Below are 17,197 nucleotides of genomic sequence, written 5' to 3' on the forward strand. Positions count from 1 at the left end.
TATGGAGCCGCCTGTAATTAAGTCCAAGTTGGCCGGAGGTGCGGGTTCCCGGCCGAACTCGGATGTTTTTTAAAGGGGCAATCATTTACAAGGAATAGTTTTGGCTTGTAAATGATTGCCTCTTTAAAAAAAAATCCGAGTTCATCCGGGATTCCGCACCTCCAGCCAACTCGGACTTCATTACATCCGGCCCATAGTTTGCTACAGCCATTGTTATTGTAATCAGCAAATAGGGCACTTACTGTGGGTCTCTTTTCACCTTAAGATGATTTTAGCTTTTTGGCTTCTAGAAATCCCATTGCATCTTTTGCAAAATGCTCTTCTCAGTGGTTTTTGCCACGTCACCGGTAGAGTTGTTAGTTTTTGCATTCCTGAAAAATGATACACACAGCTATGATCTTTGGATAGCCCGGAATGCCTTCAGAAACAGCAAGGCATGCACATCGAGTATATTCGGATGACAGGTACTGTAGATAGGGCTTTCCAAAGTACACCAATGCTAGTAGATGACTATTGGTGGTTCAATAAGTAAGGTGTGTAATGTTCTCTATTTCATTGTATTTTCCTGCCGGGCCAGTGCCGGTAGACCACAGCTTCCCTCATGGCTATTACACTGCACCTCATACCAGTCATGGGTGCGGATTATTAGATCTACATTAAAAAGGTCTACAGGCAATAGGTCTACCACTAATGGAAGACATGCATTAGGTCGACAGGGTGAAAAGGTCAACATAGAATAGGTAGACTGTAGAAAAGGTCGACGGGTCAAAAGGTCAACATGGAAATGGTAGACACAAAAAATAAGAATTTACTTACCGATAATTCTATTTCTCGGAGTCCGTAGTGGATGCTGGGGTTCCTGAAAGGACCATGGGGAATAGCGGCTCCGCAGGAGACAGGGCACAAAAAGTAAAGCTTTAGGATCAGGTGGTGTGCACTGGCTCCTCCCCCTATGACCCTCCTCCAAGCCTCAGTTAGGATACTGTGCCCGGACGAGCGTACACAATAAGGAAGGATTTTGAATCCCGGGTAAGACTCATACCAGCCACACCAATCACACTGTACAACCTGTGATCTGAACCCAGTTAACAGTATGATAACAGCGGAGCCTCTGAAAAGATGGCTCACAACAATAATAACCCGATTTTTGTAACTATGTACAAGTAATGCAGATAATCCGCACTTGGGATGGGCGCCCAGCATCCACTACGGACTCCGAGAAATAGAATTATCGGTAAGTAAATTCTTATTTTCTCTATCGTCCTAGTGGATGCTGGGGTTCCTGAAAGGACCATGGGGATTATACCAAAGCTCCCAAACGGGCGGGAGAGTGCAGATGACTCTGCAGCACCGAATGAGAGAACTCCAGGTCCTCCTTAGCCAGGGTATCAAATTTGTAGGATTTTACAAACGTGTTTGCCCCTGACTAAATAGCCGCTCGGCAAAGTTGTAAAGCCGAGACCCCTCGGGCAGCCGCCCAAGATGAGCCCACCTTCCTTGTGGAATGGGCATTTACATATTTTGGCTGTGGCAGGCCTGCCACAGAATGTGCAAGCTGAATTGTATTACACATCCAACTAGCAATAGTCTGCTTAGAAGCAAGAGCACCCAGTTTGTTGGGTGCATACAGGATAACAGCAAGTCAGTTTTCCTGACTCCAGCCGTCCTGGAACCTATACTTTCAAGGCCCTGACAACATCCAGCAACTTGGAGTCCTCCAAGTCCCTAGTAGGCGCAAGGCACCACAATAAGCTGGTTCAGGTGAAACACTGACACCACCTTAGGGAGAGAACTGGGGACGAGTCCGCAGCTCTGCCCTGTCCGAATGGACAAACAGATATGGGCTTTTTTGAGAAAAAAAACCCACCAATTTGACACTCGCCTGGCCCAGGCCAGGGCCAAGAGCATGGTCACTTTTCATGTGAGATGTTTCAAATCCACAGATTTGACTGGTTTTAAACCAATGTGATTTGAGGAATCCCAGAACTACGTTAAGATCCCACAGTGCCACTGGAGGCACAAAAGGGGGTTGTATATGCAATACTCCCTTGACAAACTTCTGGACTTCAGGAACTGAAGCCAATTCTTTCTGGAAGAAAATCGACAGGGCCGAAATTTGAACCTTAATGGGCCCCAATTTGAGGCCCATAGACACTCCTGTTTGCAGGAAATGCAGGAATCGACCGAGTTGAAATTTCTTCGTGGGGCCTTCCTGGCCTCACACCACGCAACATATTTTCGCCACATGTGGTGATAATGTTGTGCGGTCACCTCCTTCCTGGCTTTGACCAGGGTAGGAATGACCTCTTCCGGAATGCCTTTTTCCCTTAGGATCCGGCGTTCCACCGCCATGCCGTCAAACGCAGCTGCGGTAAGTCTTGGAACAGACATGGTACTTGCTGAAGCAAGTCCCTTCTTAGCGGCAGAGGCCATAAGTCCTCTGTGAGCATCTCTTGAAGTTCCGGGTACCAAGTCCTTCTTGGCCAATCCGGAGCCATGAGTATAGTTCTTACTCCTCTACGTCTTATAATTCTCAGTACCTTAGGTATGAGAAGCAGAGGAGGGAACACATACACCGACTGGTACACCCACGGTGTTACCAGAACGTCCACAGCTATTGCCTGAGGGTCTCTTGACCTGGCGCAATACCTGTCCCGTTTTTTGTTCAGACGGGACGCCATCATGTCCACCTTTGGTATTTCCCAACGGTTCACAATCATGTGGAAAAACTTCCCGATGAAGTTTCCACTCTCCCGGGTGGAGGTCGTGCCTGCTGAGGAAGTCTGCTTCCCAGTTTCCACTCCCGGAATGAAACACTGCTGACAGTGCTATCACATGATTTTCCGCCCAGCGAAAAGTCCATTGCCCTCCTGCTTCTTGTGCCGCCCTGTCTGTTTACGTTGGCGACTGCCGTGATGTTTTTCCCACTGGATCAATACCGGCTGACCTTGAAGCAGAGGTCTTGCTAAGCTTAGAGCATTATAAATTTACCCTTAGCTCCAGTATATTTATGTGGAGAAAAGTCTCCAGACTTGATCACACTCCCTGGAAATTTTTTCCTTGTGTGACTGCTCCCCAGCCTCTCGGGCTGGCCTCCGTGGTCACCAGCATCCAATCCTGAATGCCGAATCTGCGGCCCTCTAGAAGATGAGCACTCTGTAACCACCACAGGAGAGACACCCTTGTCCTTGGATATAGGGTTATCCGCTGATGCATCTGAAGATGCGATCCGGACCATTTGTCCAGCAGATCCCACTGAAAAGTTCTTGCGTGAAATCTGCCTAATGGAATTGCTTCGTAGGAAGCCACCATTTTTACCAGGACCCTTGTGCAATGATGCACTGACACTTTTCCTGGTTTTAGGAGGTTCTTGACTAGCTCGGATAACTCCCTGGCTTTCTCTTCCGGGAGAAACACCTTTTTCTGGACTGTGTCCAGAATCATCCCTAGGCACAGCAGACGTGTCGTCAGGATCAGCTGCGATTTTGGAATATTTAGAATCCATCCGTGCTGTTGTAGCAGTATCCGAGATAGTGCTACTCCGACCTCCAACTGTTCCCTGGACTTTGCCCTTATCAGGAGATCGTCCAAGTAAGGGGTAATTAAGACGCCTTTTCTTCGAAGAAGAATCATCATTTCGGCCATTACCTTGGTAAATACCCGGGGTGCCGTGGACAATCCAAACGGCAGCGTCTGAAACTGACAGTGACAGTTCTATACCACGAACCTGAGGTACCCTTAGTGAGAAGGGCAAATTTGGGACATGGAGGTAAGCATCCCTGATGTCCCGGGACACTATATAGTCCCCTTCTTCCTGGTTCGTTATCACTGCTCTGAGTGACTCCATCTTGATTTGAACCTTTGTAAGTGTTCAAATTTTTTTAGATTTAGAATAGGTCTCACCTAGCCTTCTGGCTTCAGTACCACAATATAGTGTGGAATAATACCCCTTTCCTTGTTGTAGGAGGGGTAATTTGATTATCACCTGCTGGGAATACAGCTTGTGAATTTTTTCCCATACTGCCTCCTTGTCGGAGGGATACCTTGGTAAAGCAGACTTCAGGAGCCTGCGAGGGGGAAACGTTTCGACATTCCAATCTGTACCCCTGGGATACTACTTGTAGGATCCAGGGGTCCTGTACGGTCCCAGCGTCATGCTGAGAGCTTGGCAGAAGCGGTGGAAGGCTTCTGTTCCTGGGAATGGGCTGCCTGCTGCAGTCTTCTTCCCTTTCCTCTATCCCTGGGCAAATATGACTCTTATAGGGACGAAAGGACTGAGGCTGAAAAGACGGTGTCTTTTTCTGCAGAGATGTGACTTAGGGTAAAAACGGTGGATTTTCCAGCAGTTGCCGTGGCCACCAGGTCCGATGGACCGACCCCAAATAACTCCTCTTCCTTTATACGGCAATACACCTTTGTGCCGTTTGGAATCTGCATCACCTGACCACTGTCGTGTCCATAAACATCTTCTGGCAGATATGGACATCGCACTTACTCTTGATGCCAGAGTGCAAATATCCCTCTGTGCATCTCGCATATATAGAAATGCATCCTTTAAATGCTCTATAGTCAATAAAATACTGTCCCTGTCAAGGGTATCAATATTTTTAGTCAGGGAATCCGACCAAGCCACTCCAGCTCTGCACATCCAGGCTGAGGCGATCGCTGGTCGCAGTATAACACCAGTATGTGTGTATATACTTTTATATGATATTTTTCAGCCTCCTGTCAGCTGACTCCTTGAGGACGGCCCTATCTATAGACGGTACCGTCACTTGTTTTGATAAGCGTGTGAGCGCCTTATCCACCCTAAGGGGTGTTTCCCAACGCGCCCTAACTTCTGGCGGGAAAGGGTATACCGCCAATAATTTTCTATCGGGGGGAACCCACGCATCATCACACACTTCATTTAATTTATCTGATTCAGGAAAAACTACAGGTAGTTTTTTCACATCCCACATAATACCCTCTTTTGTGGTACTTGTAGTATCAGAAATATGTAACACCTCCTTCATTGCCCTTAACGTGTGGCCCTAATAAGGAATACGTTTGTTTATTCACCGTCGACACTGGATTCAGTGTCCGTGTCTGTGTCGATCACGTAATTCCCTAAATAAGCCATCCATTCCGGTGTCGACTCCCTAGAGAGTGACATCACCATTACAGGCAATTGCTCCGCCTCCTCACCAACATCGTCCTCATACATGTCGACACACACGTACCGACACACAGCACACACACAGGGAATGCTCTGATAGAAGACAGGACCCACTAGCCCTTTGGAGAGACAGAGGGAGAGTTTGCCAGCACACACCAAAAAACGCTATAATTATATAGGGACAACCTTATATAAGTGTTTTCCCTTATAGCATCTTTTTATATATTTCTAACGCCAAATTAGTGCCCCCCCTCTCTGTTTTAACCCTGTTTCTGTAGTGCAGTGCAGGGGAGAGCCTGGGAGCCTTCCCTCCAGCCTTTCTGTGAGGGAAAATGGCGCTGTGTGCTGAGGAGATAGGCCCCGCCCCTTTTTCGGCGGGCTCGTCTCCCGCTCTTCAACGGATTCTGGCAGGGGTTAAATATCTCCATATAGCCCCCGGAGGCTATATGTGAGGTATTTTTTGCCAAAAAATAGGTTTACATTGCCTCCCAGGGCGCCCCCCTCCCAGCGCCCTGCACCCTCAGTGACTGCCGTGTGAAGTGTGCTGAGAGCAATGGCGCACAGCTGCAGTGCTGTGCGCTACCTTAAGAAGACTGAGGAGTCTTCTGCCGCCGATTCTGGACCTTCTTCTCTTTTCAGCATCTGCAAGGGGGCCGGCGGCGAGGCTCCGGTGACCATCCAGGCTGTACCTGTGATCGTCCCTCTGGAGCTAATGTCCAGTAGCCAAAGAAGCCAATCCATCCTGCACGCAGGTGAGTTCACTTCTTCTCCCCTAAGTCCCTCGTTGCAGTGATCCTGTTGCCAGCAGGACTCACTGTAAAATAAAAAACCTAAGCTAAACTTTTCTAAGCAGCTCTTTAGGAGAGCCACCTAGATTGCACCCTTCTCGGCCGGGCACAAAAATCTAACTGAGGCTTGGAGGAGGGTCATAGGGGGAGGAGCCAGTGCACACCACCTGATCCTAAAGCTTTACTTTTTGTGCCCTGTCTCCTGCGGAGCCGCTATTCCCCATGGTCCTTTCAGGAACCCCAGCATCCACTAGGACGATAGAGAAAAAGGTAGACAATTTTTTGTTTGTTAATTTGGGTGTTTTGTCACTTTTCTGGCACAAACAAGCCCCATTAGTGTGCCATGCTTCAGGCAAGGTGTCTTGCTGCGCATCGCACAGGTTACTATTCCCAATCGTAGTCCACGTGGATGGTAAAGTATGAAAAAGTTGAAGAAAAACTGTTGTAAAAAACCTGTGTCGACCATTGTCATGTAAACCTTTTGACCTTGTTGACCTTTTGTCCCTGTCGACCTAATGAATGTTTACCACCATTAGTGGTAGACTATTTTCAGTGTAGAGCTATAAACTGGATACCATCAATCATACTGCCCCAACATCAGCTGTAAAGATAGGGGTCATTCCAAGTTGATCGCTAGCTGAAAATGTTCGCTGCGCAGCGATAATGCAAAAAAAATGGCACTTCTGCGCATGCGTATGCGGCGCAATGCGCAAGCGCAATGTACTTTCACAATGGCTGATGTAGTTTCCCACAAGGTCTAGCAAAGCTTTTCAGTCGCACTACTGGCCGCAGAGTGATTGGCAGGAAGGGGGCATTTCCGGGTGTCAACTGACCGTTTTCAGGGAGTGTTCGGAAAAACGCAGGCGTGCCAGGAAAAACGCAGGCATGGCTGGGCGAACGCAGGGCGTGTTCGTGACGTCAAAACAGGAACTGAAGTCTCTAGTCATCATAAGCACTGAGTAGGTCTGAAGCTACTCTGAAACTGCACAAAATTATTTTGTAGCCGCTGTGCGATCCTATCGTTCGCACTTCTGCTAAGCTAAAATACACTCCCAGTGGGCGGCGGCATAGCGTTTGCACGGCTGCTAAAAACAGCTAGCGAGCGATAGTGATGAGTGGATTCGGTTTCTCGGAAACCGAACCCCCCTGAACTTCACCCATTTTACACGGGTCCGAGGCATACTCGGATTCTCCCGTATGGCTCGGTTAACCAGAGCGCGCCCGAACGTCATCATCCCGCTGTCGGATTCTCGCGAGATTTGGATTCTATATAAGCAGCCGCGCGTCGCCGCCATTTTCTTTTGTGCATTGGAAATGTTAGGGAGAGGTCGTGGCTGGCGTCCTCTCCGTTTATTCATTGTTGATGCAAATATTTGTGCTTGCTTAGTTATATCTTAATTGTGGGGACTGGGGAGCAGCTGTATATTAATATAGGAGGAGTACAGTGCAGAGTTTTGCTGATCAGTGACCACCAGTTTTATCCGTTCTCTGCATGAAAAAAAACGCTAGTTATTATCTGTGCTCAGTGTGCTGCATATATCTGTGCTCACACTGCTTAATTGTGGGGACTGGGGAGCAGCTGTATTATATAGGAGGAGTACAGTGCAGAGTTTTGCTGACAGTGACCACCAGTATACGTTGTCTGCCTGACAAACACTCCATATCTGTGGTCAGTGTGCTGCATACATCTGTTCTCACACTGCTTAATTGTGGGGACTGGGGAGCAGCTGTATTATATAGCAGGAGTACAGTGCAGAGTTTTGCTGACAGTGACCACCAGTATACGTTGTCTGCCTGAAAAACACTCCATATCTGTGCTCAGTGTGCTGCTTTATTGTGGGGACTGGGGACCACCAGTATAATATTATATAGGAGGAGTACAGTGCAGAGTTTTGCTTACCAGTGACCGCCAGTATACGTTGTCTGCCTGATAAACACTCAATATCTGTGCTGCAATGTAGACAGTATATAGTAGGAGTACAGTGCACAATTTTGCTGACCACCAGTATATAATATATAGGAGTACGGTACAGAAGGCCACTGCTGTACCTACCTCTGTGTCGTCAAGTATACTATCCATCCATACCTGTGGTGCATTTCAGTTGTGCGCAGTATATATAGTAGTAGGCCATTGCTATTGATACTGGCATATAATTCCACACATTAAAAAATGGAGAACAAAAATGTGGAGGTTAAAATAGGGAAAGATCAAGATCCACTTTCCCCTCGTGCTGAAGCTGCTGCCACTAGTCATGGCCGAGACGATGAAATGCCATCAACGTCGTCTGCCAAGGCCGATGCCCAATGTCATAGTAGAGAGCATGTAAAATCCAAAAAACAAATGTTCAGTAAAATGACCCAAAAATCTAAATTAAAAGCGTCTGAGGAGAAGCGTAAACTTGCCAATATGCCATTTACGACACGGAGTGGCAAGAAACGGCTGAGGCCCTGGCCTATGTTCATGGCTAGTGGTTCAGCTTCACATGAGGATGGAAGCACTCAACCTCTCGCTAGAAAACTGCAGTGCCACTCCTAGATGGGCCAGGTGTTTGTGTCGGCCACTTGTGTCGCTTAGCTTAGTCACACAGCGACCTTGGTGCGCCTCTTTTTTTCTTTGCATCATGTGCTGTTTGGGGACAATTTTTTTGAAGTGCCATCCTGCCTGACACTGCAGTGCCACTCCTAGATGGGCCAGGTGTTTGTGTCGGCCACTTGTGTCGCTTAGCTTAGTCACACAGTGACCTTGTTGCGCCTCTTTTTTTCTTTGCATCATGTGCTGTTTGGGGACAATGTTTTTGAAGTGCCATCCTGTCTGACACTGCAGTGCCACTCCTAGATGGGCCAGGTGTTTGTGTCGGCCACTTGTGTCACTTAGCTTAGTCACACAGCGACCTTGGTGCGCCTCTTTTTTTCTTTGCATCATGTGCTGTTTGGGGACAATTTTTTTGAAGTGCCATCCTGCCTGACACTGCAGTGCCACTCCTAGATGGGCCAGGTGTTTGTGTCAGCCACTTGTGTCGCTTAGCTTAGTCACACAGCGACCTTGGTCCTCCTCTTTTTTTCTTTGCATCATGTGCTGTTTGTGGACAATTTTTTTGAAGTGCCATCCTGCCTGACACTGCAGTGCCACTCCTAGATGGGCCAGGTGTTTGTGTCAGCCACTTGTGTCGCTTAACTTAGCCATCCAGTGACCTCGGTGCAAATTTTAGGACTAAAAATAATATTGTGAGGTGTTCAGAATAGACTGAAAATTAGTGGAAATTATGGTTATTGAGGTTAATAATACTATGGGATCAAAATGACCCCCAAATTCTATGATTTAAGCTGTTTTTGAGGGTTTTTTGTAAAAAAAACACCCGAATCCAAAACACACCCGAATCCGACCAAAAATTTTCGGGGAGGTTTTGCCAAAACGCGTCCGAATCCAAAACACGGCCGCGGAACCGAATCCAAAACCAAAACACAAATCCCGAAAAATTTCCGGTGCACATCACTAGCGAGCGATCAACTCGGAATGACCTCCATGGTCACGCACTGAGGGTTCACTACGGCTGGCCGGCGGTCGGGCTCCCGGCGACCAGCATACCGGCGCCGGGAGGCCGACCGCCGGCTTACCGACAGTGTGGCGAGCGCAAATGAGCCCCTTGCGGGCTCGCTGCGCTCGCCACGCTACGGGCACGGTGGCGGGCTACGCGCGCCACACTATTTTATTCTCCCTCTATGGGGGTCGTGGACCCCCACGAGGGAAAATAAGTGTCGGTATGCCGGCTGTCGGGCTCCCGGCGCCGGTATACTGAGTGCCGGGAGCCCGACCGCCAGCATACAGAAGACCACCCCGCACTGAGGTACGTAGTGTTATCAGATTTCTGCGTCTAAAGGACACATCAGCAGCTGATAGTCACATAGTAATAATAGGAGGCTCCTATTGGTGTAGTTTTATTGTGGTGTAAAAAGCATCTCCCTAAGTAATTAAATTCATACATTAATCTACAGTAAATTGTTTTATTTCATCTGTGAATTTTACCCAACACCATCCTATTTATATACATGTAACAGTTTTATTCCCTTTGACAAAGAGATCATTGTGGCAGTTTGTGTTAAGCAAGTTCTTAAATTCTGAAATCGCAGATTTGATATTATCAGTAAATATGAACAATTTCTCTTTCAAGTGTTCAAATTATTATGAGTTTTAATAGATTTTTTTTTAAATTATTTGTGTTTAGTTCCACATTAATAATCTAAGAATCTACAGTACGTGTTTGTTTGGCAAATCAGTGTATTCAAACTGCCTTTGGATGTACAGTACAATTGTATCTAACACACAGAGAAACTGTCATTTTGTTGCATCCAAGGGTTGTGAAAATGAATAATTCTCTGACGATGAATAGAAAGGCTTTGGTGAAAAACCGAGAAAGAGGCCAGTCATATAAAAAATGCATTTAATAGATGCATGTCTAAAATAAATACGCACTTGGCTAAAAAAAAGCCATTTAATACACAATTTATATGTGAAACACTTGGGTGTTCTCTGTTACCGATAGACACAAGATACTTGTACATTACTGTCGCTCAGGACGCATTAATATGACAGCATTTATGGTTGATGTACGCCTTGACCAGAGGGTAATCTGTGGCAGAGCCTTATACGCAGTCACTTTAACATTAATGGTTTCTCAGTCTGTTTTAGTTATGTTCTTCAGCAGGCTTTCTGCAAAAAATAGTACACGTTTTTATTGATCTGTGCTCAAGGCAAAGCCGTGGTACGCATATATCATACTGTGCCTGCTTAGGTGACAAATGTGTAAATAACTTTTATACATGACTGCTTTGGGAACAGAAGAATTTTAAGTTGCCAACTGGTGGACAATTTTACAAATTTAAACCTGAGATGTGAAAATAAATGTTCTCTGCATCTCTGTCTGGAGACAATGACTTTTTTCAGGAAAACTGAATTTGAATCTAGTGTGATCATTACAGTCAGTGCTGAAAGTAGGGTGGTACGGGGTGGTACGGAGTACCATTAAGAAATATGGTGGAGGTAAGCAGTACCTCCAGCCCACCGCTGGGGCATAATTTATAAGGGGCATTTTTGTGTGTGGGACATAAAATGGTGTCAGTGGCATAACTGTGTGTGTCATAATATGTAATAGGCATTACGTTGTGTGGAATAATATGTAAGCCATAACTGTGTGTGGCATAATGTGTAATGGGCATTACGGTCTGTGGCATAATGTGTAATAAGTATTATGGTGTGTGGCATAATGTGTAATGGGCATTACGGTCTGTGGCATTATGTGTAATATTATTATTATTATCCTTTATTTATATGGCGCCACAAGGGATCCACAGCGCCCATTACACAGTACATAATAAAATGAGCAAACAAGAAAACAGCACTTACAGTACAGGACAAAATAGGACAGGTATAGAAAACCCGGGGTTAGGTGCCATCAAAGGGAGTATGGAGTATAAGATAGTGTAAGTAAGAAAAGGAAAGGCACATGAGGAAAGAAGTCCCTGCTATTGCGAGCTTACAATCTAATAAGCATTATGGTGTGTGGCATAATGTGTAATAAGCATTATGGTGTGTGGCAAAATGTGTAATGGGCATTACGGTGTTTGGCATAATGAGTAAGGGGCATTATGTGTGTGGCATAATGTGGCCATGCCCCTAATGTCATGTAGCCTCTCCCCCAGTTTCATGTGACCACACGCCCTCATGACATGTGACCACGCCCATTTTTAATTATCAGTACCACTAAGAAAATAAATATTTTTGCACCGCTGATTACAGTACATTCAGTTGGGGACAGATATAAACCTTGCTCTCTGGAATACTGTACCAAGGCTTCTGTGGAACCTTGGGAATATGCTATATTCTATAAGGTGAAATAAGTTGAAAAGTCTTGCTATAATAGCTGGTGAGTGCAAATGTATCTAATTACTGTTGGATAATTGGGGGCGTTATTGCAATCAACTTCATTTGAAGATATGGAGTGGTATGCATCTCAGCCAATTCTCTGCTAAATGGGTGCTTGTGGGTGGCAACCAGAGGCAGAACTCTGGGAGGCAACGGAGTCAGCTGCCGCCGGGCTCCTGCATTGAAGGGGGGCACCTCACCTCCTGTTCCATGTGTTCAGCTACATTAAACAATTAAGTTAATTGACAGCAGCCGGTACCTCTTCAGTAGCTGACTTCCCAACTAGTCACTACACCTTACAAATCACACCCTCTTTATTATAGATACACAGGAAGCAGACACCTTACTGATGAAGCTATTTGCTCCTATAAAGAAAGCATGAGAATTCTAACTATATGAAGTTATTTCTCTGACAATTACAAGTAACTTCATGTAGTTAGAATTCTCATACTTCCTATGCAATAGCAGATATCTCCATCAGTTAGGTGCATACTTTCAGTGTAATAGGTTGTGGGTTCTAATCCTGGGTATGACACTTGCAAACTAATTGTCAGAGAAATTATCAGCATTGTGAGTGACTGAGAAGATCTATGTAGTGTGTGGCTGGACCCCTACATAGATCTGCCTAGTTGCAACGGTTTTGTAGTAGCTTCATGTAGTTAGAATCTGCAGGCTTGCTATGTAGGAGCAAATAAATATTTATATTTATATATATATATATATATATATATATATTTATAGGGGGCACCAATATTTTTCTTGCCTCCGGGCAACTAGGACAAACTTACGCCACTGGTGGCAACAATGCAAATACATGCAACAGAACCATTTTCTGGGAGTGTGGAGGTGTGTAGTCATTTACTCACAATTTTGCCTCAATGCCTAACTCAGGCGACTCTCTTGCACCAAGTATAGGGTAGATGAGTCAATGATAGTGATGACGACTGCACTTGTGAACCAAGCGGTGGGGTGGGGTGTTCACAAATGTTCAGATGACCTAAAGTTTGGGAGTATAGTCACATTAGCATACCATTAGCAATGCAGCTGCTGTCCAGAGTTCTATTTGTTTTACGTGTGATTCTGAAGACATTATGTTGGAAATAATACTATTCCGTATCTAGCCATTAGTAATGTAGACTTTGGTGTAGAGTGTGTGTATCCAGCACTATCATTAGGGTTGACCTAAAATAGCTTAATACAAACTTCAGCCCAGTACAAACTGCAACATATGTACACGCCACGACCATGTGACTGTTTAATAATACAATAAATTTGTATTTTATTATTATTTATTACCAGTCATTTATATAGCGTACACATATTCTGCAGCACTTTGCAGAAACTATTTGCCCATTCACATGAGTACCTGCCCCATTGGAGATTACAATCTATATTCCCTACCACATGTACACGTACATACATTCATGCAACGGTCAATTTAGTTGAGAGCCAATTAACCTACCAGTATATTTTTGGATTGTGGGAGGAAACTGGAGTATCCGGAGGAAACCCACGCAAGTACGGGGAGGATATACAAACTCCACACCGTTAGGGCCATGGTGGGAATCGAACCCATGCGATGTGAGACAGTAATGCTAACCATTACACTGTCCGTGCTGCCCAATAGATAGATATATTCATCTAGAGTGAATCAATGGAACAAACATTTAAATGTTACAAGTGCAAGTGGACCATTTGGGTATATTTTGTATATGTACTTACCCCCTTGGTAGAATAGTCTGCAGAGATGGATTTGCTCTTTCAGGGTTAGTAACAAAGCATTAATAAGAATAAGGATTTTTTGTGAATATGTATGAGTAAGAAAATGAAAGACAGAGCTGATTTTATAAATTTATTAATACATTAGAATCACCTTCACATGTTTCTTTTCTTTCTGCAGGTGATATGTGCAAATGTAACAGGTGGTGGGAAGCTTGGAAGTTTAAAATCAGGAGCCTCCATATCAACACTTAAGCATATATGGACAGAAAGTAACAAAGACTTGTCGATCAGTCGTCTCCTATCACAGACTTTTCATGGCAAAGAAAACCAAACCTCCTTGGATATGAGATATGATACACCAGAACCTTATACGGAGCAAGAACTCTGGGAATGGCTGAGGAACTCAACAGATCTGCAAGGGCCTCGTTCCAGGGCCAAAAGACGGCCCATCGTTAAAACAGGAAAGTTTAAGAAAATGTTTGGCTGGGGGGATTTCCATTCCAACATCAAAACCGTAAAGTTAAATTTGTTGATAACAGGGAAAATCGTGGATCATGGCAATGGAACCTTCAGTGTTTATTTTCGGCACAATTCTACTGGCCAAGGAAATGTTTCGGTGAGCTTGGTTCCACCAACCAAAATTGTGGAATTTGACTTGGCACAGCAATCAGTGATTGATTCTAAAGATTCTAAGTCCTTCAATTGCCGTATCGAATATGAAAAGGTTGACAAGGCAACCAAGAACACTCTTTGCAACTATGACCCTTCAAAAACATGCTACCAGGAGCAGACCCAAAGTCATGTATCTTGGTTATGCTCTAAGCCCTTCAAGGTGATCTGTATTTATATATCCTTTTATAGTACAGATTATAAACTAGTACAAAAGGTGTGTCCTGATTACAACTACCACAGTGACACGCCCTACTTCCCTTCTGGTTGATGATAACATGTATGCAAGACTTACCTCTAAGGCATAAAAGGTGACTGGGCTGGAACCTCATCCAAGAAAGTTCCATCAATTGCCAGGAATGTGTCAACACTACAAATGATTTAACTCTACATAAAACTTTTATATTGGAAAATTTATCAGATGCAATTTACTTGCCCCAAATCCCTCTATATTCCATTTACTAGCTGTAAGTCGCTGTGGACATAAAACAAACACACATTGTAAGTGATCGTTTATCAATCTCTTTGTTAGAACAGCTTTCATTGTCTAATAATACATGATGTTTCATGACAATTTCACATGGAACCAAAAGGATTAGCCATACTTAAATCTTTAATAATGCTCTCTAGTATGGAAAAGAAACCCTGTTAGAACTACAATCCCATAATTGTATTGTCTATACAAATTTCTGGAGATGCGGTAAGCGTAAATAAAATATAATTGCAAAGTACAGTATACCTACAAAAAAAAAAACAGTTAGTTGTGTAATATTGGGGTAAAACGTCAAGGTCATCATCATCATCATCAACTCTACAAATACACCACTACATAAAGGCAAATGGTGTCAATTGGAGCCGGTCACAAATAAAGATGGAAACCCATTTAAATTGTACATGTTAGAATATGTCATGCCGGAACAATTCGTATTTCTCAGACAATTCTGGAGTTTCAGGAGACAGTATGATATAAGTATACTGTTTAACACAGCAAACAAAATCCTGACTAATATCATGTAAGTTCTAAATGGCTGAAATCTTTATTACGGTATATTGTATACTTCAATAACCTAGTCTACATTTGTATGAATGGTTTGTATTGTATATAGTTTAACCAGTGTTACTTGAGCAGCTTATTAATATAACTAGTAAATGTCTCTGCTTGTTATTGGTTAAATACAATCAAAGGACACAAGGATTCCATGTTTATCGACTTAGCTGTAAACTTCATTAATAAAAAAAGGAAGTAATTATGTACAAAGCATTTATTCCGCTAAGTATCGTTGAAAGCTAGACATATACAGCATTGAAATCTGTATGCATTCAGATATTTTATTTCTGGACAAAAAAAGGTGAATTGTATATAAAATAAAATACATAAAGTTGAATTTAAATATTTACCAGTGGTTGTTTTAATGAAATGATGTAATAGTTTCAGCACATTATTGAGAAGAAGCACATTTGTTTTAGAGAATTCAATTTCATTGTTAATGTATAATAATCAAATTTAGATGTATCCAAAGTTTATTGTGAGCATGATGAAAGTACAGTACTATAGGAGCATTTTCAAAGAAGTAACAAAAATGTTTTGTTGTTTCTTCCAAGTTGCAATTTGGCATTTGTTATCCGTGTCGAAAACATTATCAGGAGTTATTTATAACCAAAGAAGGAATGTACTCTAAATTCGGGACCATTACCCCTGGTGCCTTCCAGCCGTCATATCAAGTACAGAAGTGATGACGATGCACTCATGGAGATTTTGCAAATAAAATGTTTTTTTTACTGCAATATCATCAGTGTTTCCACGACTATAGCCACGACAGCAATAGTTTTATATATATATATATATATATATATATATATATATATTTATTTCTCGTACAGCACTGTATGGCAATAGAATGTCAGTAGATTGAAGTCAGTAAAAATTCCAACTGAGTGAGGATATAACCAACACAATGGTAGGATATATATAAGTTGAATCAACATTTTTTCTTTAACATTCCAGTATCTCCTGTTTCTATGACTTAGAATTTGCAAGACTTTTTTTTTTGTGGTCTTCCGTAACATTGCAACTCAACATTTTCTATATACAAAAAAGTGTCCATATTACACTGTTTATCAACAAAATGCTTTATGGAATAATCAAATATAATATTATTAAAGTATATACTATGTGTTTACCTTTGTTCACTGTTCCAACTGAAGCTTTTTGTAAATGTAGGGTAAGAGGTTATGCAAAGCACAGGCAAACACTGTGAGGGTTTCCAGTTGCCCAGAAACCTCCCTTTCCCACAGCCTGGCCAGTGGTCACTACAGTATAACATTCCACCCTTTACCAAGTCTGCTGTCTATGTCTGTGGATCTGAGTGCTCAATCATCACACCAGAGAGATAATTTGGTAAGTGGCTTACCACGATCATTGGACCTACATACTGTATGTCTGAACTACTGTATTACAGTACGTTGCCCTTTGTTTGGGGCAGACTATAGCTTGTTACATGCTAATTATATATCCAAGCATCCTTCATAGGTTGGCGACAATTGCTCTAAAATAAAACATTTGGACCCCCTTCCAGAAATCCTGCATTTGGCCCTGCAAGGACTGTCCCAATACATTTTATGGGGTGACTAATGCAATGGTATAATTACCCATCACATATGTTTAAAGAGGACAGATGCCCCATGCCAAGTCATCATTGACTTTAGCCAAAAGGCCTGAGAGTATTAAGGCGTAATAGTCAAGATAGGTTGTCTACTGTTTGGATTGTTTGTGAGAGTCATGATATCTGGTAATACCCTTTGTGGTCATTTAAGACTATCTCCTATTGAGCCTCCTGGACAATTGTGTTATGTTGTGTTTTGGCTTGGGCATTCATCCTCTTTAAGAGAAAAAAAGGGAATAAATTAGACATGGGGGTTATTCGACTGAAAAAACGGCAC

At 43.5% G+C, this 17,197-nt stretch overlaps 1 protein-coding gene across 1 annotated transcript in view; it reads left to right on the forward strand.

Annotated features, from left to right (window-relative positions):
* NXPH1 (neurexophilin 1) overlaps positions 1 to 16,130 on the forward strand; it is a 524,815-nt gene extending 508,685 nt beyond the window's left edge. Inside the window, exon 2 of the mRNA XM_063921309.1 lies at positions 13,767 to 16,130. Within this exon, the coding sequence (XP_063777379.1) occupies positions 13,767 to 14,528 (762 nt within the window). The 3' untranslated portion in view covers positions 14,529 to 16,130. The remainder of the gene's footprint in view (positions 1 to 13,766) is intronic.
* The last annotated feature ends 1,067 nt before the right edge of the window (positions 16,131 to 17,197 follow it).

The sequence above is a fragment of the Pseudophryne corroboree genome, chromosome 5 (genome assembly GCF_028390025.1).
Source record: "Pseudophryne corroboree isolate aPseCor3 chromosome 5, aPseCor3.hap2, whole genome shotgun sequence".
Taxonomy (NCBI): domain Eukaryota; kingdom Metazoa; phylum Chordata; class Amphibia; order Anura; family Myobatrachidae; genus Pseudophryne; species Pseudophryne corroboree.